Source organism: Lathamus discolor, chromosome 8 (genome assembly GCF_037157495.1).
Source record: "Lathamus discolor isolate bLatDis1 chromosome 8, bLatDis1.hap1, whole genome shotgun sequence".
Classification (NCBI taxonomy): domain Eukaryota; kingdom Metazoa; phylum Chordata; class Aves; order Psittaciformes; family Psittacidae; genus Lathamus; species Lathamus discolor.
The window spans coordinates 4,481,076-4,504,968 of record NC_088891.1 but is presented as its reverse complement, the minus strand read 5'-3'; the positions used below and the strand labels follow the sequence as shown (position 1 = coordinate 4,504,968).

General features: G+C 42.7%; 1 protein-coding gene across 2 annotated transcripts in view; it reads right to left on the bottom strand.

Annotated features, from left to right (window-relative positions):
• The window catches only part of IGF1R (insulin like growth factor 1 receptor), a 179,980-nt gene extending 156,314 nt beyond the window's left edge, over window positions 1–23,666 (bottom strand). The window contains exon 1 of one of the 2 annotated variants that reach the window (XM_065688733.1): window positions 23,292–23,666. In XM_065688733.1, the coding sequence (XP_065544805.1) occupies window positions 23,292–23,385 (94 nt within the window). In that variant the 5' untranslated portion in view covers window positions 23,386–23,666. The remainder of the gene's footprint in view (window positions 1–23,291) is intronic. The other variant, XM_065688732.1, reaches the window with a different exon arrangement.
• Between the last annotated feature and the right edge of the window lie 227 nt (window positions 23,667–23,893).

Sequence of the window (23,893 nt, the reverse complement as noted above, 5' to 3'; positions counted from 1 at the left end):
ATAAAGCCTATCAGCTGATTTAAAAGGTGCCTCTTTTGTACACAACTGCTCGGAAGAGCAGGAGGACACATCACTTGAAAGAGAGGGAACAGACTGAAAACACTACGCCCATAGAGATTATAAACAGGGAAAAGTAAAACTTGACCTTAACCTCTCTCTTCATTCTCACTGCTAAGCATTATGCTTGTTTTAAGAAAAACATCAGGGCTGCCATATAGCCCTGAAGAAGAAAAATAAGGGAGTGCTGTTATTCAGTCATCGCTGGACACAGACTGCAGTCCATGGCCTGGTCTTAAGCCTAGTCTGGTCCTGCAGAAAGACTGAGAAGGAACCGATCAGCAACCACGATTTCCCTGCGAGCCCATGAAGTTTCAGCATAGCTGCACCATCTGCAGACGCAGGGGAAAGAATTACTACAGAAGTCTAAGGATTTTTTAATTGCATACTATGCAAAGAAGAAATTAAATGTGGAGTTCACAGAAATCAGTGGTTGGAGAGATTGCTTATGACACTTTACATTAACACAGGATTCCACCACCCACTGAGCTCTTGGTTTTGCCTTCGTAGTGACACTATGAATGAAATATATATTTTAGTGTCTTTAATGTACTTACACAACCTCCCACAAAATTTCTGTACTCTCTAAGCTCACCTATCCTGCATGTGTCACATCAATCACTAGATCTCTTCCCAGGGAAGCAGGCTTCTGTGTTACCTCTTGGGATGTCAGAACCAGTAACAAGGAGGGAACTAAATCTACACGAGCTGTCTCCCTAACCACTGAACTATTCCTTTTCATCAAATATGCTGCATGAACTGCTTTACATTTACCACGATCCCATGCAGATACATCTCTCTACGTGAGGGATACACAGATAAAAGGCACCCCAGAATCCAGAAAACAACCACCATTTTAGCTTTTCCTAAGCAAGTCCATAATTGCATTTCAACTTCTGTATTTCTAGCACTAGCACAACTGCCATCTTTGGCTTGCAAAACATGAAAGGGAATACTCAAACCCAAACAAAAAACAACTGTTTCCATTTGAATTTAAGTCTTGAGAACATTCTTGTTTACACATCTAAGGCCCAGGAAGAGGGCTTGGGGGTTTTTCTTCATTTAATTAAAAGCTAAGCTTTGGAGGACAAAGCCAGACCACTATGATCTTCTAAACACTTCAGGGACTGGAGATTATATTTCAGTACAGCTTGTCATTGCTGAGAAATATAGTCTATTATCATTAATTTACCTCTTGTCACTCATCCTTCCTAACAACCTTAACAACCTTTCACAGAACTCTCCTCTCCCAGATTTGGAAGGAAAAAGCGGTGCCACAAGAGACCAACCAAATTTGGCACAAATCCCTTAAAAACCAACTGGTTTCCCTTTCCGCACACATGTTCTCGTTGTCTCCCATAGCCCTTAGGAAAATACACACATCCTACTTCAATTTTCTCTTTTACCACTCTAACTATATATTCCAAGTCCAAGGGCCAGTGTGTTACCAAGCTGACCAGAACAAAACATTCACAAAAATAACACGCAGAAGGACTACAACCCACATCACAAACTCCAAACTGCCTCTGCCTTTCTGCTCTTGCAATTTCAGCTGTCATTGGCTAAAGATATCCCTGGCATTGCTGCTTTCCACGAACTTCCTCCAACTTCCCCATAAGTAGGGGAAAAAACAGAAAAACACAGAAAAAAAAGTTACAGAATAAATCACATTTCTGCCCCTCATCTCACTTGCTTTCTCTCTGCCAACATTTTACTTTGAATGTCAACAGAAACAGCAGCTTAGCAAAAATGGAGCCAACAAAATGAACCGAATCCCTTTAATAATATTGATTGATGCCTTCTCTAAAACAGCTCACCAGAGCAAGCGGGTCTGGATTTAGCCTAGCTCACGTGAAAACATCCTCATGACAAAGTCATCCCCAAATGAATCCTCTCTCACCAAGACTGCATTGACCCAGCACATCCCTCAGGGCCTCTTCTGAAGCCACATCTGATACCTCCTACTACTGAAATAGCAAAGCACGAGCAAGTGGCTCAGTTGGCATGGATTTCTGTTCATCCTCATGGGTACACAGGGCAGAAATGGAGAAAGGTATTGTAGAGGTAATAACATCCAAGTGGCTGAGCTTGCATGATCACCCCAAAACCAAGACTGCCAAATCAAGCAAAAGCAGCACCAGAGTGATTTGCAGCGCCCAGGTTATGGACAACGCCTGCAAGATTCTCTGCCTCTCAACCGAAGAGGACAAAAAGCTAACAGAAAGGATAAACCTACAGCAAATTCCTCACCCATTAATGCCCATTAATATATAAATCAAACATGGAAAGCCAGTGTTGGAACATTACAGCTGAACAGGCAGACCTCTGGCAAGATGTTCTTGTGTATTCCCAAGGAAGGTGTATCTGTTGGAAGCACCAGCTGAAGGCAACACCAGCAGAGTTCCATTAACTACAGTGCAACACTTTGGAGTCACTGGGGTTAGGTTTGCCAGCCTGAGAAAACTGTCCAAATCAAACACAAAAAAACTCCTGCCGAAGAAAGCAGGTAATGCCTAACCCACTGAAGACAAGTTCCAACCTCACAGGAAGACAGACTTTTTCTTATCCTGCATTATCACTTGTCTGACAGCACCACAAAATAAAGAGCATGCCATTCCATACAGAATACATGACATGGAAGCGAGTAGGTGGCGTGTTATGATCAATAAGTACAAGAGTAAAACAGGTTTTTAACTGTAATAATAATGTTTAAAGCCTATGCCAGTAGCTTCAGTCTAATGCCTGCTAAAGCAAAAATGGAAGACTGAAATTACAAGCTGTTTATAACACTGAATTTATGTTTCACAATCTGTGATGACAATAGAGCTTAACAGAAATTGTCTCTCCTGGGGACTGTTGTTCTCCACCTTTAAAAACAACAGTTGTGTGCATGCTTTTATTTATTTATTTTTCACACAGTTGTCTGCACATCCAAGTGACTCAGCAACTGGCTGACAGGAACCTATGGGATATACACTTAGGTAGCCGGGATAAGCAGCCAATTCTTCCAGAATGAAAATCCATCAGCCGGCTGGCCTTGGCAACTCACATTTAGGGAGACTTTACTATGCTTTCAGCTGCCTGCTGAGTTGCCACCCTGCAGTAATCCAAGAAACGCTTCTGGCAAGTTTTGGGAAGTTTTTCCTTGTTTTTTTCCTAATTTTTGAACAATGACTGGCCAAGCAGACCAGATCATTGAGGCTGTATTAGACGCAAATTGATAAAGCAGTATCATAACATATAATTGCATCCCTAATGCCCAACAGAAGGTTTTAACAGAGTCATCACAAAGCTATACTTTGATCCACAGAAGAAACACAAGTCTGATGCAATTACTCTTAGCAACATGCAGCACATAGCCCTACCGACGTGTGCTAACCACCTCTACGCGATCAAACACTCAAACCCTACATCCTTCTGTAAGAATGCTTCTGTTTTAACAAACTGAACTGAAACTTCCATTAATCCCGTATTTCCACCTGAATGGAGATTTAAGACAGTGTAAAAGTAAATGAACACAACTTCACAGAAGTAAAAGACAGTGCTATCAAAGTTCACTTCACAGAACAAGGAGCCCTTACACCACTCCCTTCACATGGCAGCCATGCAGCTTAAATTCACATCGGTCGTGCTGTAACCTGCTTTCTCAAGGCAGTTAAAATATGACCAACTTGCAATCCCCCAAAACTGCTTTAAAGGTATTAAATTACATATATGCAGGTGCTGTGGGGCTTTCCAGCCATGAGCTAACTGGATTGAAATAAAGAACCTTCCTCTCCGATACAAGGTAAAACACGTGGGTTGGCACCAGAGACAAGGTGACTGGTAGTTCAGGTCTTATCAACCTAAAACAGTTGCACCAGCACGCAATTTAAGGCAAATATAAACCAGAGGAGCTACATCAGTAGGAGTTCTTACGTGAACTCACTTTTCTGGCCAATTGGATGTTTCTGACTTGCTTTTAGTATCATAAACACAGCCCAACCAAGGAAGTGTCCTTTATACTAGAACAGCAGCATTCACACATGTTATTTATTGTCTCAGGCACCACAGCACAGTAACGGGGGGCAAAAACACCTCTGTCAGTCAAGGTGAGTCTCACCACAAACAAAGCACCCTTAATGCACTCAGGTGAGAAGCAACCAGATAAAATAGGTTACGCATGGAAAACTAGAGCCCTTTTAGGCACACTGAGCTACCAGAGCTAAAAGGCTTTTATTTCTCTGAAGATAAAGAAAAGCTTTCAAACTCGAGTATAGGATCTTCAACATATATATGCAGATCTTCTGTTCAGCAATTAATTGATCTTGACTGTAAAATAGTGCAAAAGCATATATGAAAACTAAATACGTACCTTGTTACAAGAAGTGCCATCAGTGGCTTACTCATGAGGCTTTTAAGTTCTAGGTGACATTTCAGCCTACACTCTCCGTTTTACACTTACGGAGTGCCCAAGACACTGGCTTTCCAATCCTATATACAGTTTTAGACACTGCCTATGCACACTGTTGTAATTCTGGTTAACAAAATGGTTTAATCAGCCTAGCTATACTGAGCCCCATTGCTTGGCAACTGCAGCTATTGTCACAACATCCACTTGTACTAGATGAGGACTGGAATGGCAAAGCAAGCAGGAGAATTACTGTTCATCCTCTGGCAGGTACTCCTGGAGAGCCTGGGATGCAAAAGGTTGCCCTAAAGCATGCCTAACAAATCCATCCATGGGAGAGCAGTGCATGCAAGTGAGTGAGAGGAACACAGCCATAGCACATCTCACTCAGCAACTCATCATCAGGGATTGCCTTTTCCGCTCCCCTTCTGAGCCAAAACTGGGGGAAGTGCAGGAAGAAAGCAATGCAAGAAGTTACAGGAGATGAGGGATACACTAGGAGAAAGTGGATATAAACATGCTTTAGTAGGTATAACCCGAACTGATTGCTGAAAAGCACTATTACTGGAAAGATCATTACCCTGAAAGATCTCATCCTCTCCAAAGGCAGTTTTCATTGCGGGCAGGAGCATCTTTTCAGACTCATATTTTCATAGCTGCAATGGAACTTCTCAACCACCATGACCTGGTTGACTGAATTACAATTCAAACACCCTCCCTGCAGACTCGTGGAGTGGCTGCTGCTGTCAAAAGCTGGTTTAGCACTAGAGCACCTGGAACCACAGCCCGCTGAGTAAGTGTTTCTGCAGCAAAGTGCTCTCTTTGTTAACAAGTGTGTACTACTTAATATTTAAATTATTATAGTAAGTATATTTATAATTAAGCTATGGTAGAAAAGTCTTTCCTTAGAGAAATTAGGGATTACTTTAAACAATGAACTTTATCCACTGCAACAAACAAGAGGAGGAGCTAGACAGAACAAGGGAAGCAAGAGAAACCACATAAACCCTGTAATACGCTCTTAAATACATAAACCTGAATGACATATTCTTTAGTTTCACTGCATTCTGAAACTCTCATCATGAGTAACAACACAGCCACTGTGTACTGTGCAAGACCAACAAGAAAACATTACCTGATGTTCAATAACTATCTCTCAAACAGAAGGACCATTAGCAGCAATAATTCTGCCCAGCTCCTCAAAGGGAAAACGTCGTACAGGCAAGAAGCTGCTCACAAGATTTCAGAACACACTATAGAACTGCGCCAAAGAAAATGTCTTTATGGATCCAGACTACCTGAACATTCAAAGCTTTGGCATGACCGCTTCCTTTGGACACAAGGGGGTTTCACCAAGCTCTGAAATGCCAGAACTGCTTGCAGCACCCTGATCCTCCACTCCTCATCAATGTATGTATGGTAAAACCACCTGTCAATCCTATAAGGTGCCACTACAGCCATCCCAGAACAACGGTGCTCTGCCTGTAGTTCTGATGTGCCTGCCCAAACAACATGAGGTCACACCAGCCAAACAGCTCCTGCCAATATTAACTACATTGATGTGGTGGTTGTTTGACGGCACAACTACATCGGGCAACTGTACCACATACACATTTAAACACAGCTATAGTGAAAAGCTTTAAACTAGCTCCGATCCGAGGAAGAAAAACACAAACTAACAGAATAGGATAAAAAAAAAAAAAAAAAAAACCACAGGTTAAAAGCATCTAAACACAAAGGAAGACACAAAACACCAAAATACTCCTTTCCGACTGTTCGCTTGAAGGCAAAATCATCTGGAGAGCACAGCTGATGGACAGTCCCTGTCCTTGCCTCACTTGTCTGACAGCTCCAATGGCCTCTCACTGCTCTTGTGAAAGAAAACCATGGTATTTGTGCAAGGCTGGTTGGTTTTGTGTTAAGAAAACATATCTGAGCAGGCTGTGCTTTGCTTTACCACATGCCAGCTTCATTCAACTTCAGATGCACAAACTAGGACTGAGTCTCCTTATTTCCTCCACAGTTATCCAGCAATTTAGGACACAGCAAAGTCATGAACCACCCCAGATCTGAGAGAGGTCACACAGGGTCTGTAACGAAATTTTCCAGCCTGCTTTGGAAAAGGCTACCACCCAAAAAGAGAGTTCCCGATGACAGGAATGACTGTGTCGGGTGGCATCACAGCCACAGTAATCTCTGGTGTCCTCTGTGGACAACAAAAGCAGACTTGTCCCCATTACCACCTTCCCCTCCCACACTCAGAGGGCCGCAAGAGCTCTACCTGCCCTCCCTTCTCTCCCCTTTTCCTTTCTACTCACCCAAGACAATGGCTGACCCCGACACAGCCAAAAGCTGCCACAAGGTAAAATGCTTTCATGCACCCCTGCACTAGAGCTCACGTCACACATGGCAGTGTCGAACCTGCTCTGGTTTCACTAAGCATCTTTGCAAAAGCCTGTACCTACCAGCTACCTCCATTGACAAAGCTGCAAACTACAAACTCAACCTACAGGCTATTCTCAAGATACATTTGATATAGAGGACACAGGAAGACAGTATTCTGTAAACAACACTGAAGAATCATGCTTCAATCACAATTCAGAAAGCTAAAGTTGAGTTAAACCAAAGAGGAAAATAAAAGGCAGCACAAATAACACAACTTCTAAGTGCTACATAGCCAGTGAGCTAATAGATAGAATGAGCTCGTCACATCGACCAACCCGAAGTGTGACATTCTATGAGAACGGAAATGCTGGTTAAAAGGAAGTAATGAAGAAGATACCCATCAAAGAACAAAAACCAGGTCTGAGCACAGAGCCAGCAACAAGACTGCCCCAACACTTAAAAATACCATGTAAAACATCCGACTTGGTGATCCTGCTGCCAAGGAATTATTTACCACATGACGATCAATATTACAATCCACACAGAGACAGGTATTTTTATCTCAACCTCTATTTGACCCAGTGGGAGCTACAGACACTTTCTCACACTAATTCACATTCTTCAAGGAGAGTCAAGATAGGGAAAACAAGAAGTTGGAAGCGTTTCAGGTTCTGTCTCCTCTCAGCCCACTTCACTGAATCACACCAAAACTACCTTGAGAGAACAGTTCAGAACCTATTTGTGCTGGTTGAGCACTTGGTCAGCAAAGCAAAATCCTTCAGGATCACAGCAAGAGGTTTTGTTCATGCTATAGGCCAAACCCTGCCTGTGCTGTCAGTCCTTTCAAGTCACTGCCCTTCAATGCATCAAAAGCAAAGCATCCTTTAAAAATTCCTCTGAAAGGCCTGAACAAGTGCCTAAACTTCCAAAATCTATTCTCTATAGCCTTGAGCAAGAGTGACAGGAAACAAACTTCTCTCCTCAATGGCCGTTTTTAAGTTTGGGGGTTTTCAAACAAAGGCCAACAGTACTAGAACTGTAACAAATCTGGAAAGTGCGGGTCAGAAAACAGGGGAGGAGGAGAAGGTGATGGAGAGAGGAAGAAGAGCTTGAAAACCCCTTACTTCAGCCAACTTGTAAATAAGCAATTTCGGATGGTTTAAACATCTTGCATTACCTTCTGAAACATAACCAAGCCAAAGGGAAAAGGGTTAATTATATCCGTTATGCTCCTGAGTATTTAAGCAAGCTACACATTCTGTTCTTCTGAAGGGCGAGTTGTTCTTTTCTTTATTGTTTAAAACATAAACAAACACAAAGTGTCCAATGTAGTGATTACCCATTTTACTAAACCGGAGGAACAAAACTGCAGCTTTCTGCTGCTCTGAAACATTTAAACCTACTCTGTTTCTCTGACATTTATTTTTTTCCCCTTGCTCTTCTCCAATAGAGATCACAAAAACAACCGCGACATCTGACATACAGGAGAACATCCTGCTGATTAAGAAAAAACAAGAGCACATTACTCGAGAGGATACGAAGAACCACTTCCTAATGAATTCTCCTTTGTCAGCACGACAGGCTTCTTGTCGTTTCGAAGGGAAACTGGTCATATCGATTTTTCCAAAACATGAGTATTATAAAAATATTACGCATTTAATTGGTTTAACAAAGTGCTTTTGTCCTGAGATACATCAACACAGACTCTGCAAAACAAGGTGTAAGGTATCAAGGTGTGGCTTTAAGTAACTGAAGATTCTCCGCGAGCAACAGCCTTTGAGAACTGTCGCGATCACTTGTAATAAAGCTCTCTCACAGCTCCTGCAACCTTCTGAATTCACTTTGTGGCTGCTCTTCTGAATTCACAACACCCTGAACAAACATCGTACCTCTCTGAAAAGCAATGTCCTTCCCATGCTTCACCAAGTCTCAACCATGCAACTCCGTGTTCCATGTTTGCTCAACTTCTTCTAGAGGAAAGTTCTTCACACCCTCTCAAAGCAATTTATTTCTCTAGTTAATCTCTTGCAAAAGCTGGAGTGACTGAATCAGCTTTTCTGAATGTGAAAACCACACACCTAACCTGTCAAGACTGGAAGATGTTCTCAGACAGCAAGATCAACCACCTCCTTTTCCCCTTTCTCAGTTTTCTACAATCCTAAATATGGCAAGAGTGGGAAAAGCTTGTACACACTTTCCAAGGAAAAAAGTCTATTTCTCTTTCTCCTCATTCTTCATTTCTGTTTTAACCCAGTGTATCAGCGTGCGCATCCATGACAAGTTTCAACAGTTCAAAGACCATTGGAATAGTCATAGAACACAGATTGTTATTTTGCCTTCCCTAGTACCCCGTCAGAAAAACTCTTTGCAGTCAGGATTTGGAGGGATGCAACAAACAGAGGAGAAGGGACAGCTTTACCTCCCACCTCCTCTTATTCCTCCAGGGAACTAGACCAAGTTTTCCCTTCCTAAAGCGATACTTCAAGGCTTCTTTATAGCTCTCTTCCAAATATAACTCAGAACAGTATATATCCTCCCTTTGATTTCTTCCAACAAATCCCCTTTCAGCAGAATTTACTCTCACATATGCAATGTGGGCAGAGTCTAGTAATGTAACTTAATAGTTCCTAACAAAAAACCAAAGTTCTGCCAACAGTAAGGAAGGGGAAAAAAAAGAAATTTTAACTCTTACTCGCACATGTTACCACAATGTCTCCAATTAGTATCTGCCAAAAGAGCATTAATCCCATTTCATCACAAGAACAGAACAAGGCTGCAGACTGACAAGATCTAAGAGCCATCAAAAGATAATGACACACAATAACTGAGACACGCAGTGTATTCTCCAACACGCAACACTGCTGTCCCTACACCCCACTGTCTGTCACTCTGCAGTCACACTGCACAGTAAATAGTACCTGGGAGTAAAAGGCTTTCAAGACAGAACCTTCTGAGCTATGTGACGGAAACACGGGTCAAGCGGAAGACATCTCCAGTCCTGAGGAGACTAAAAGTTTAATATTAAGCTTCTGTTAGGAGCCACTTCAGAAACTTCTCCCCTCCACCTTGTTTACGGGTGTATTTCAGTGCCCAGGCTCCCATCACATCTGGGTCAGTCATCAAGCCAGACCAGCTCGCCTTCTTAAAGCCTCCCATCTCAGACACACACCTGTTCTCACTATAGACATTTTTGTGCTAACACCCAGGGCAGCACTGAATTCCTTTATCTAAAGTCACTTCCACATTCCACCCTCAAGCTCCCCTCCGAGAAGCCATCAGTCACTCTCAGCTTTCACACTTGAGGAATTCTGGAATCAACAGGAAATGGAAATCAATTGTGATTTTACTAACTCAATAATGACTCATCATCCAGCTCCCTGTAGCCTTCAAATTCAGCTGCAAAGAGACATGATAGCGAGGCCAAATTAAAAATAGCAGATCTGGCTTGCACACAATTAACACTCAGATTTGTCAAGGATTGCAACATATTCGGGCATCTGGAGATATCACAACATTACGACCATCTTCCTTACATCTCCCTGCCCGATTCCAAACAGAGTTACAATCTGGTTTCCTTAGCTTAACCAGGAAATCAATAAATAATGTTTATTATATAAACCCATCATACCATAGTCTGTAACATCCATCATGCAATTTGAACATGCCCAAGAGTTAACTCTGCCTACCAGTGCCCCTGGCTAGTGATAACAAATCTTCTGCTCTTTATGGGAACTCTCAAATCAGTCATTTCTTTCCACTTGCATAACCTCCAAGCCAAAAGAAAAAACACATTTGCATGAAATTAGAAGTCAATAAAACCCAATTATTTCATTTACAAAAATAGAAAATCATTTTCTATAAACTACTTAAACGCATTCTTCCAAAAATAAACTTAATTACGAATCTAACATGGAATTATAACAGCGTATGTGCCTACTGTGATTTACATAAAATAAAAATAGAAAGCATATAATTTACACAAAAAAAGTTTCGGACTGGTGAATTTTCTGGCTCTTGGAGCCACCCTTTGTTGAAAGGCTAAGGCAGCTTTTACATTCAACAGCTACTTCCGCAAATGCCTCACCACAGTTTACTCAAATGGTTCAGTTCAAGAAGCACTTCATCCCAAATTAAAAGGACTCCTGCACAGAAACCTGCGCCACAGTCAGCGGGTGAGATCTTCTGCTCTGAACTTTGGAGAAACAATGACAAACTATTTCTTTCTGTTGATTTTCTCAAGTCCTGCCTGTCCTTAAGTCTCAAAGTGGAGATCTTCTGCATTTCAATTAAAGTTCCATTTTCCATCCATATAAAACAAACCAGCACAAATGAAAAGTCATCTACCAGAAAATACCTCATTTGCCATTTTGTTGCTTACACATAAAAATTAAGGATCTGAGTAAACGTATCCAAGGCATCTAACTATTTACGTGCATGTGTAGAAATGGCAAAGGCAAATAAACCCTGTACTTTCCAAAAGGGTGTATTTATGAAACAAGGTGTTGTAACAGCTGCCAGCCAATAAAAAATAAAATCCAGCTAAAAATACACAAAATAAGATTAAAACTGTATTTTAAACCAAATTCCCCATACTTTAATATAAATAATTCAGCTGCTTTGAAAAGATGGCTGATGGCAACATCCTCATCCTCGTTTGTTTTGCTGCTCCCTTGTCCACTCTCAACCACACAGTCCCACCCCTCAGGCTCTCATCGCCCTTCTATAAGCCAGTGCAACTCACTAGTTAAATCAACTGAGAGAAAATGAACTCTTCCCCTCTCTGAACACCTCAGTAGTCATGACTGTGCACAGCACCCCACAAACCCATAGCCTCAAACTAGATTCATCACTCTCTGGGTACCAGGCTCGACACAAAGCCAGCTTTGCAGTTTTGCTCTTCTTCAACCAAGACACTGAGGTATGTGACACCATCAAAAGGTTAAGTATTGACAGCAGAGGAGAACAGAGGGGGACAGACCCAACCAGGGTATGCAGACATCTAAATGCAGCATTTCCCCCCCTGCCCGAGCCCCTCTACCCTTCTCCCCCTATTAAACAGAATTCACACCATCTCATCTCACCAGGTCTGGGGGAAGCTGCGAGGGTGTCTGCAGATGAGCTTGAGGCATGAGACACTGTGAGCAGTGACAGTCATCCTGAGGTCAGAACAGTATTTTGATACCACAGTAAACAAGGCCTGTGACTGCAAGCAAGAAAACACTGAATAGCTGCACACTTCTGCGAGTGCTGCTCCTAAAGGAAAACCCTGTGGAACAAGTGGACAGCATCACAGCACAGCCACACAGGGAGGCCAAACCATGCTCAAACCACCTCAACTTCTGCTTCATCCTAACTGCATGTGACACCAGGTAATCTGAACAGTCGCCTGCAAAGATCTGGGGCTTATTTTTGGTGCAATACACTATCTCCTTATCCACCAGCCAATTCCAACACCCCCATCCTCATGCTTCTGCTCATAGTCTTTGAACGCCTGACAACACACAGCTTCCCAGTGAATGTGCCTTCACCTGGACAGTGTCACAGCAGCATCTGAAGTCACATCAGTGTTCTATACACACAGCTCTCTACGATCCCTCCAGAACAGCATTTCTTTGTGTTTTACGAACAGGGAGGGAAATACAAACACCCGGAGGAGGAATACAATTTCTCCCCAACCCTTGCACGCTGTCAGCTTCTGAAGCACGAGATGTGATCACTCCCTATTTTAGCATGCATGACTACCAGTGTTGTTGCTCACAAAAGTTATCCGGTCCCTTTCTAAAATCCAGTTAGAGCATTTAACTTCAGGCTTTTCTACCCAAGCAGTGGATGGACAGAGGTGTAAACAGTGACAACAACATCTTGCTATGCTTTATTTGCTGTTCACAAAAACATGGACCCTTGCTCTCAATTTATACTTGTCAAATCAGTATTTAAACAAAACCAAATCTGGAAAGAAAAACACATGTGAACACAACTGTGTGGCACTATGATACAACATCTGATTCCTGCATTTCAATTCTCCTGCTCCCAAACACAGCAACGTATTGCAAGACAAATTTAAACATAAAGCCACCGATAGCAACTACAAAATCACCACGAAAATCCTCAGACAATGTTGGCTTAGCCAGTGGAATGTGTAATTCTTGTCTTCATAGTATCACTTTCTTTCATGAAAAATACTGGAAATTATCTTTTTACCAGGTTAACCAACTCTGACTTCAATCTTGTTGACATTTCTTAAGTAGAGCTGAATAATTCCATTCATATGCAAATTGTACAATAAGCCGTGAGTAGCAGCACTTGCACAGACTCCCTCACAGAGATGAGCGTTCACTCAGCCCAAGTCTAATCTGCAGTGACATATCTGAAATGAAACAAGGCCCAAAAGGTGCAGCCCCAACAATTTACAGAAGGCAAATTCTCAGCTTTGATGTTGTTTTCTTCTTTTACTTCGTGGAGTATCTTTAAATATTAAAGAGATGAAAGAATTGAGAACTGAGATTGCATCTGTTGCCATCACAATTTAACCACAGTCCATGTATTTATACAGTGGAATCTCCAAAATAACACTGCATCTGTTAAGATGACGGTGTTTTTCCATGGGCTGCGCTGTGTTATAGCGGAGTTACTCCAAAGCTATTGCTTTTGAAGTGCTGATTGTGATCCACCCCAAATTCTTTCTGTAATCTTCCTCAAATGTGTTGAATTGTAAAGCTGTTGTTTCTCAGAGCGGCTTGGGAACAACAAAACCCTAATACATCTCATCAGTGGGCATTTGGCACTAAAGCCTTACAGCTAATGCAACATGTTTATTTAAACAATGAACTACCAAAAGAGATACTCAAAACACAAACCATCTAAAAACAGATGTCCATTTCACATGTGTTTCTGCTGAAGCACAGATCACCACCACATATACAGCACACTCAAATGCATTCCTCTGTCTGTGCCTATTTCTGCAGTATAACAACAACCAACTCGAAAGGACCTTTGCTCCTTCACCGGTAACACTGGCCACAGCTTAGAATCACAACCCATCAAAGCATATGCAAGCTTGAATTTTAAAAGGGACTCTCACAGCCTAAATTAATTATTAAATACATTATTATATGCCTCTTGTGGAGAAAGAGTATCAATGAAAACATTTGTCCTATAGTCAGCCCACTCAAATGTGACAAAAATACAAACATTTTATTAGCACACAAGCAAAAAAGAAAACAGACAGTCAAAACCTTCAGTCACTCAGACAGGACCCAGGCAGGCTCAAGTCAGTCTCAAACCAAGCCAAGTCTCAAGTCTGGAACAACAACTACGCTTTTCTTTAACCCCATTTTCGCTCTTTCATACAGCGACAACTGCCCAGACCAAACCTTCTTTCGTGGACGTAGCCACTGAAGAGCAGCAAGCAAATACCAATGTAACTTCTTAAACCAAAATCTCCGTATCCAAGGCACATGAGCAACAAAACTAACAGACACTCCAACTTTTGGCATCCTGCACACACAAACAATCTTGTGTTCTGCATCTTTCCTTCCCCCAACCCCAACACTTCTAAGGTCTGGGGAAGAAGAGCAAAGTATAAACAGTAAGAGCAACCTATACACATGTCAACACAGCTGGGTGTTCTTTCCCCCCACAGAGGGGGGGAGGCATGGCATTTGCAAAGGACCAATAAGATGTGCATCCATCTCAGGAGTGGAAAGGATAAGAAACAGAAGAAGCATCAGCCACAACAAACTGAAAGATGTTAACTGCAATCAATACAGAACCACAAGCTGCTTCCACCTGCTGGGGATACAGAACAACTAGAGAGAAACAGCAGCTACAATTCCCATCGTGGCAGCCAGGCACCATCGCAATTCCACTGGGCTCCTTGCTCCATCCCAGTGGGTCTGTGAACTCTTAACAGTCTGTGCCACCATCTTAACTCTTGACACTAGTTCTCAACGAAAAGGAAGGCAGAGCCACCTGAAAGATTAACAAGAACAATCCACACTATTTAACCCCATCAGTATTTTGGGGAGGAAACAAAACACTCAGTGGGATACACGAAATTTGACTTGAGAAAATAACAGTGTATTTAACTACACATGAAAAGCCCCATGAGAAAGCAACAAAACACTACAATAAAAGTAATTTCTGCACTGGCAAAGAGCACAAGTGACCGAACAAACGTGGTATTTCCATCATGATTTCAACTCTAACACTACAGCCAAATGTTACTCTAGGATCAGCTGAACAGTGCAAATGCATATTTGTTCCTACAGTGCAGTGCCAGTGCCTTCTCTCCTCACACGAGGCATCTGCCATGTGCTTTTAAGCCTTTCAAGGTACATACTACTCTCACACAGAAGGACCCAAGTGAATGCGATGACTGGCAAGGAAGCAAAGAGTACTATCTTTAGAAAGGCAACACATGGAGATGGCTCTCAACCGAAGCCAATGCAAATAATGAAGAAACCACCTCGGTGAGATCCAGGGATAAAGCTCTTCCGAAGTTCAAGCCAATCTTCTGTTAAAAGTTTGGTTATAGGCTGTTTCCAGGAGCAGCTGTTACCAGACCTCTCTCCAAAATGCTGCTCCTGTTTGATTAAGACTTAAGACTTGAACTATCCATCTCTTTAAGACCACCTTCCACTTCCAGAGAAACTTCTGATTATTTCTGAGGGATGCTCTATCCCACACCATTTTGGGGTTTCTTCTACACCACAAACTACTTCGGAAGATAGCTCCTCCAATATAACAAGTTACACAATGAGGAAAAGCAGCACTGTGTCAGTTCATGCTTGGGGAGGCTATCTTTGCACCTCTTTCCCCACCAATAACCTTTTCCAAACACAACAGTTCAGCTCCTGTGAGGTTTTCCTGCGCATACCTATCAGGAAGCCTCCTCAAGCCAAATACTATTATCCATAAGCAAACCAGATATAACATCCCACTAAGTGTAAGGGAAAACCTCCTAGCACCTTGCTGCAGCACTTCTTACAAACTCCCAGCAATGCTAACAACAAAAGAGTAAATAAAACAATGTGATGCTATCCCAATCCTACCAAACATAGCTACCAGCAGACCCCTTTCAGCTGCTGTGCTTATAGAAGTTTCATTCCATACTCTCCCTGTTTGAGTAGCAATGCGTCTATAACTAAATACAAAGCGAGCACCTCAGTCCTCCTGCCACTTCATCTCATCTGTCTTATATAAGAACTGCCACTATAACACAGTTTGAAGATAATGATGTACTCCGTACTTGAGAATCACACATTCAGCTGCAGCTACCTACTGTATTCCAGTAGTAACAAATGGAAGAGATACTTCAAAGAACACATTATCCCAGCTCTAATTTATGCATGCTCCCTCTTACCATCAAGCCATTTATTTTAAACCTGTCAGATATACTTGTAATGTAGCATCATGAATAATTTAAAAAGTAATCTGTATAAACCAAGTTTATAAACTTAACAGCAGGTACAGTACCTTTCATTCAAGCAGGCTGCTCTCTGATAAAGTGCAAGGGATCTTCAGCATGTATTCATTCGATGCATTCTCGACTTCAAAAAATTCCTCTTTCCTCCCTCCAATCAAACCCTCTGCTATTTGAACACAACTGTGGAAGCAGCTGGCTTAAGTATACTAATATGTGAACTGTTCTTATTGAAGGGAAAAAATACAAAGCTTCTAGAAACAACCAGTAGAAACGACCCACCACCCACCCAACAGCAGAGGAACACACACATGTAGTGCTTGCCTCTGGCACTAAGAATTCTGAATATTAACTGCATTTGCCTGATGTCACATTCTGACACTGCTCCCCGCTGCAGGGAGAAGGGATGTTCAGCAAAGAACTCCTAAAAAAGCCCACCTGCTAAGAGAAAGTGTTTTCATCAGTTGATGCTCAGCTTCCAAGTAAACAGAGCTATCTTTACAGCATGTAATGGCACCAATAAGAGGTTTGCAGATAACGTTCACCCTGACTGGTCACAAAGCTGTTTCAGTAATATCTGCTTCACTAGCAACACACAGTAAACAAACTCATTAAGTCAGTGGACTGGACTTGCCCAACAGATACATCTTCACAAACTAAGTATTCACAAAAGCAGGACACATGCTTGTTTTGTAAACTATTACAGTAAAACACATAACATGTGCAGTTCACCTCCTGCTTTAGAAGTTTCTTATTTGTGTAACACACACTGATTTTAACTCAACAGCATAGCATAAAGCTCTCGAGGAACAACCTGGTTAGCACTTCTCTTCAACGACCATCTTAACATGAATTATTCCTCTAAGTTGTTATTAAAATTAGTTTGCGCTGCTACAAAAGCACTCACTTGCTGTTCTACCAAAATATTTACTAGTGGATTTGTTCCTGCAGAGGAATCATCTTGGTACTTCATTGAGTGCAAGGTCTCTTCTCACTGGATAGGTCAAAGACAAGTCTCCTTGGAAAACTACCTGGGGAGTCGCTGAAACATGCAGATGCTTATTTGTGCTCATACCATCAGGTTTATGAAGAAAGGAACAGAGCAGCAGGAAATGTTCACATCTGGATATTCCAAAAATCAATGAATAAAATTATATTCCACTGACGCTTACAAACTGTATGCAAATCAATCTGTAAATAAATAACAGATTTTGCTTTTCAGCATGTTTTTAATAATATTGTGCCACAACAGCAACTTCTTGGGGATATCAACACTGAAGAAGTTAATTGGTGTCTTGAAAGGTACCCTTAGGGAACTGCTCATATTTGGCAGTTGCAAAGGTTAAAAAAAAACAACTCTCAGTGATGAAGGCAAGTTAAACCTTCCCAGAACACCACCATACTAACACCACGGTTTAACAGAACGTATTTCCTTAAGCAATCAGTAAGCCAAACTATTATCAAACTTCTTAAGCAAAAACAAGTCCTGTGTAAAGGAATTAGAGCCTATTTCTGAGTTTAAGGAATTGGTAAAGCTCTGTTTGCAGAGCACAGAAATACATGAATGAACACTGCATGTTGCTAATCATTTGTCAGTCCTCAGAGTTTGTCTATGACAGCTCTGGACACAAAAAAAAAAGACAAATATAGTACCACAGAAATCAGTCCAGATTGTACCTGTCATGACTTGGCTAAGAGGGAAAAAACCCAGACCGAAAAAAAAAAAGCCACACACAAGACAGGCTGGCTAACAATCACAAATGTGTCTTCATCAGTGCTGCTTGTTGAGTTCAGCTTGTGTACAATACGAGGGAAAAAAAATATATTAAACTATTCTTTTTAAAGTGGCTTTCATAAATCATATAAACTAATCCAAGTAACCTACACAAAGAGGCTGTCTACACAATTTAGTGATAGAAAAATTATACACATCAAATATATCAAAATAGTAAAACAGTATTTCTGCCTTTCAAACATCACGGCATTCCTGAAGTCTTTCTGAACACAGACCTCTTAAAAGCAGTTCTTCTATTACCACCTAAGCCCAAAAACCTTAAAAGCTCGATTCAGTCAGAAAGATATGAAATAAACTGAACCTACAAACCTGCAGCAACTTTAATTATGAGACTCTCGAGGCAATTACTCAAACTGCAGCTTTTTTAAAACTCAGCATACACAATAGTTTTCAATAACAAACTGCAGTTTACCCATTCCTGTGTGTGCGCTCACACACAGAAATAAAAAACAGCTGCTACTTGATAACATCACAAAGCATTTCCAAATGGGAAATACTTTACACCAAAATCCAAGGAAGAATTTATTCGATTTCATAAGCAAAAGTTTGAAGAACTTATTCAGAAAGTAACCATCACTTCTCAGTCATCACCTTTTCAAGGGAGTAAAATAACGCTCAAGCAGTTTATTAATTTAACTACAGATAATCCAGATAAACACCCTGCATTGATTTAAATAATTTAATTCAGTGCATTTTGCAAGTTATGAACTTTGGGGCCATTACAGATGATGAGCTAGATAAGTTGTTTTCTGTGTGGGATCATAAAGTTAACATCCAGTGTGAGAAAAACAGGTTTCCTGCATATATTATTTCCTCCCTCTCTCAAAGTTCAGGAACATAAACAAACTTCTCTACAATGAAGTCTGCGGTAGCTCACAATTCACACAGATGAAATACACACACAATATAATTAATCATTTAACAAAACTGCCTCTTCTGGTCTCACTGAGTTCATAGTTTCAGTGAGCGCCGGTAAAATCTACCTCAGAGTAAAGAGGGGAAAAAAAATATATTGGGGAAGAGAAAAAAAAGCTTCAGCTAAACATGAACTGAAATTGTCCTTTCAGGTGAACAGTTTCAGCCCTGAAATACAGTTTAAATCTAAGTGGTAGATGCTTAAAGAAAATAAATCTCCTCACTGAAGACCTCCTCTTCCAAGATTTTCTTAGTAAATGCCAGTTTAGCAGAAAATCAAACAGGATTTGAAACAACTTTTCCCAAGGTAACACATACTGGTAGAAACGAATTATCTGCCAATGAAGACAGATTCAAAAATCATCACATGGAAATTACTCAACACTGGATTTTACATGTTACATTTCAAGATGACAACTATTTCAGTGTCACTGGAGTTGCACTGTAATTATACTCTAGGATTAGCTTGAAAGCACAAGTGGTCAGGGAAAAACTGACATAAAAATTAAACACAGGCATTTATCAAATCTCAGCAATTTCCCTCTTAAACCCAACAAATCATGCCTCCTGTTGTACTGAACTTAAACGATTTGATTCATCTGCCTAACAATCTCTTGCAGCTCTTGCAGCCCCTTCCTTTCCTCACTTCTCACAACATACTTCAGAAATAGGTTAAATTTCCTTCCTTTTACACAAGAATAGTATTTCTCTCTCTCAAACGCTGGTTCAGCACGGAATCTTCTAAAACACATCATCTTCCTTCCACACCCATTCCACTGCTTTCTCACATTCTCAATGCATTTTGCCTGATATTAGCTAAGTCATTACCATTTCCTAACCCTTTCAGTTTCTGAGTCATGCAAGCCTTTGCTCCAGTTCTGGTATGGAAACGCTTTGAAAGTACAATCTAACACAATCAAAAAAGCCAAAGTACTGCCTGGCTCAGCGCTCCTTCCCATGGTCACCAGTCACCAGCACACCCTCAGCACTTTCCTCCTCTCCTCTCTCTGGTGAACCCAACTGACACCAATTCCTTAAACATTCTGGCATTTTCTATTCACAACCTCGACTACAGGAGGAATTCTCCAACTCCTATTTAACAACATTCATTAACCACGAGGCGTACATGGAAACGCTGATGTGAAAGCTAAGGTGTATGTAACGCTGACATTCAGGAGGTCATGAGGGCTTTTACTAAGCAACCTGGGAGAGGGATTAAACGTACAGCATGAGCTACTGCTTATTAACATCAGGAACATAAAATATAGCCTGGATTGACAAACAAAAGCTCAGAGTTAACATGAACAGATCCATCAAGATACCTATCACTCTGAAGTATTACCAGACTTAAAACCATTATTATTACCCTAAATGTTTAAACCCATTCCCTTCTAGACATTCCCTTTGTAAATATACACACAGGTGAAAAATTAAAACCCCCTTCATGCTCAAGGCAGGAAAGGAAGAAAACACCGTGTTTACGCTGCATCTTAAACCCACCCCTAGGATGAAACAGCCTCCAACAGTTGTAGCTTTACACATCAAATGCACTGTTGCACCACCACATACTTAATCTTAACAAAGGGTCCTTTTCTTTTCATTGCTGTGCTGTCCTAACAAAATCTCAGGAAATTCTCAGGATTTTTTAATGCCTGTTTTTGAATCGGAAGCTTTCCACTGAAGTTACCTGCATTTCAAAGAGGTTTCTGTCACATAACCACAAAAAGATTTTATATAATTTAGCATTAAAGGGATGGGTCTCTCCCCTCCAGTTGTAACTCCTTTGTATTCCTATTTAGGAATGCCTTGCTTGTTTGACCGAAAATGGAAGTGCCTTTTAGCTATGACACAGTATATATGAAAAACAAATAAAAATTAAGATTAATCTTCCTTCCACTATTGTGGGGAGAGGGAAGAATATGAAGAGATGCAAAACATCTGCTCTGGAGATCATTTTTCCCCCTAACAGCAAAATTCTTTCAGCAATAACTCGTGAAAACAAAGGCTATTAAACTGTAAACTACAAAGGCGATCAATTAGAGACAGCATTCAGCTAAGACAAGTTTTTCAGCATATCTTCCCATATTTAAACGCCTAGATCTGAAAAAGAAGAAGAAATTTCATTTGGAAGGTTCTTAATTGGGTCATTTTAGCTAAGTGGCAACCACAAACACTTCGGAGGACTAGAGCCTAAAATCCTAACATATTGTTTCTGCATTGTTTCATTCCCAGAGCTGGGCAAGCACTTCTATTTCAAGGTGCTCTGTACCAGGTAAGGCAAGAAAAGAAACTGTAAGCATGTATCCCAACATTTGAAGGATACACCAGATCTCCTCCTCCTGCACTGTTTCTCTATGCAAAGCATTCGATACAATGCTTTGCAAGCCCTTCCCTGAATAAGGGCACCGGGGTCTTCTTTTTCAATTTAAGAGATTAATCTTCCCTCTTGAAAACAGCTCTAGATATAAAGTTCTGCTCATGGAAGTAAGGCTGTGACTCTCCAGCCCTAGCTGGCCCTGCAACTACAACGCAAAGCCTAAGTTGGGCCTTAATTTGCGAGGAGGTAATTGGCATTCACTGGCTAATGAAACACAATATTACTCAACACGCATTACAGGCTCCATCTATGAGCTCCCTGCACTTTTTTCTGTAGTCAGCCTCACTGTCAGTGCATCCAAAGAACTTCCCTGTCTTCTCAACCTTAAACTGCTTTTAGAGAAGCCCTTCTAGCTGCTGATTTCTTCCCCTTTATGCATAAAATGTGCAAAATTGATCTCTCCCTCCCTTCCCCTTTTGAAAGCAAGAGCCACACAACAATAGCTCAAGGAGTATGTTGAAAACACACAACATAAGAAATTAAAGCATCAAGATACAGTAAAGAATCAACCCTGCTCCGGCAGACGCCGAAGGAAGGAGGAAGCCGTTTTTAAAATGGTTGGGCTCCAAAGCCACCATCTCCCTGCCTACAGAGACACTCCAGAAAACACGGGAAGGCTCATTTCATGCGGGAGATCCTCAGCCCATCGTGAGCCCGACACACCGCCCAGCACGGGGATGCATGTGGTTGATGATCGCAGGCTTATCCATCGCAGCGCCAGCCATCCCTGCCCCCTTTATTTCCCCCTGCGCCCGAAAGGGGCGGGCACTGCAACAGAACCACAGGTTTGAAACGCACAAAAACAAAAGTCAGGGCTTTTGCAACCGCCAAGCGAGGCCGGCGGACACGATGAAGGGCAGGAGGGATGCGGGCACCCCCGTCCCGCACAAGCGGCCGCCTTCTCCTCGGTGCAGCACCCGCACACACGGAGGAAGCAGGTCGCACTCTGCAAGTCAGCGGCACAAACCTTAATGCTCGATGCAACACAGCTGCCTTAAAAAGATAGAATCACCTTTGAGAACGCAGCCCCACCATCAAGCCTTTCTATCAATGCACAAACGTGAAGTACCGACCTGTAAATTAATTTTTCAGAAAATAAACACTAGCAGACTGTGACCTTTAGATTGCGGGATGCCACCGTCATCCCGCAACCCGAGCGGCGAGGGTGAAACCCTCGGCAGTAAAGCGGCAATAAAAGGCAGGCAAGGCGCTTATTTCCAGGAATTCTTCACTCGCTATGGCAGGTTATTGCATACGGCCTCTAAATATTGACAAAGATCAAGCTCTTTCCATGCGGGGAAAGGTCTTTCCCAGCCTGCCAGTGTTTACTACGCAGCTCGCAGCGCCGGCTGCGGAGGGCTGAGCACCGCACCGTGCTGTGGAGGGGAGGGCAGCAGTGCGGGTCAGGTGCGGGGAACACAAAGGAGAGCTCGGGCGGGCACCACGACCCCGCTCCCCGCAGCAGGGCTGGGGGCTGCGGCTGTGCCAGCCCCGGCTGTAAAACCAGCCGCCCCCCCTCAGGAGAAGGGAGGGATAGCGGGATGGGGGGGGAGCAGCCCCGGGTTATCCAACGTGCCCGGGGAGCAGCAGCGTAACCGGAGCAAAACACGCACATCCCCGCGGGCAGGGGCGAAACCGGCTCGGCAGCGGGAAACGGCGCGGGCCCCGCAGCCCCTCACACACGCCCCTACACACACACACACACAGGGACCCCCCCTCGGTAGCTCCCCTCACACACATCCATACAGGGACCCCCTCACACAGACACTGAGGGGCACCCCCCCACCACCACCGACCCCTTCACACACAGAGGAATCCCTTCTTCACCGATCCCCTCACACAGGGACCCTCTCACTGCTTTCCCCACCCAGCAGCCCCTCACACGTTCAGGGCCCCCCCCCACCAACACCCCTGTGCCCCCCTCCCGTCCGACAAGCACCGTACTCACTTTCCCCATTTGTTGGCCACAGACAAAGTGCGGCGAAGACGAGCAGAAACCCCCAGACGACGGCGAGGGACCCTCCTCCAGCGCCAGACTTCATTCCTCTTTCTTTAATTGGACAAAATCCCCCTTTCCGAAAACAAAAACAACGACAAAAAGAGTCCAGAATTGTCCGTTTTTCCTCTGTCTCTCCCCGTCCTCTAAAAATACCGAAGGAGGCAAAAAGGCGGACGAGTAATCGGGGCTGGATAAATAAATCCACGTTGCCTCCAAGAAACGAAGAAAAAACACAAGCCCCTTCGGAGTGGCAAAACCGGAGGGGTTTTTGAGGTCCCTGGGTGTTGATCTTCCGGAGCAACCACACCAAAAATACACCCGATATTCAAGATGTATTAACGGCAACAACAACAACAACAACAAGGCATGAAAAGCCCCGGGGCGACGCTGTCTCCGGGGCGGGCTCCGTGTCGGCGGGCGGGGGGCGCCGCCGTCTTCCCTCAGCGCTGGCGGCAGCGGTACGTGGTGCACGGGAGCCGCGAACATGAGGCACATCGGGGCTGGCAGTCTGCATCTTCCACCTCCATTTTCAAACACACACACGGAGAGAC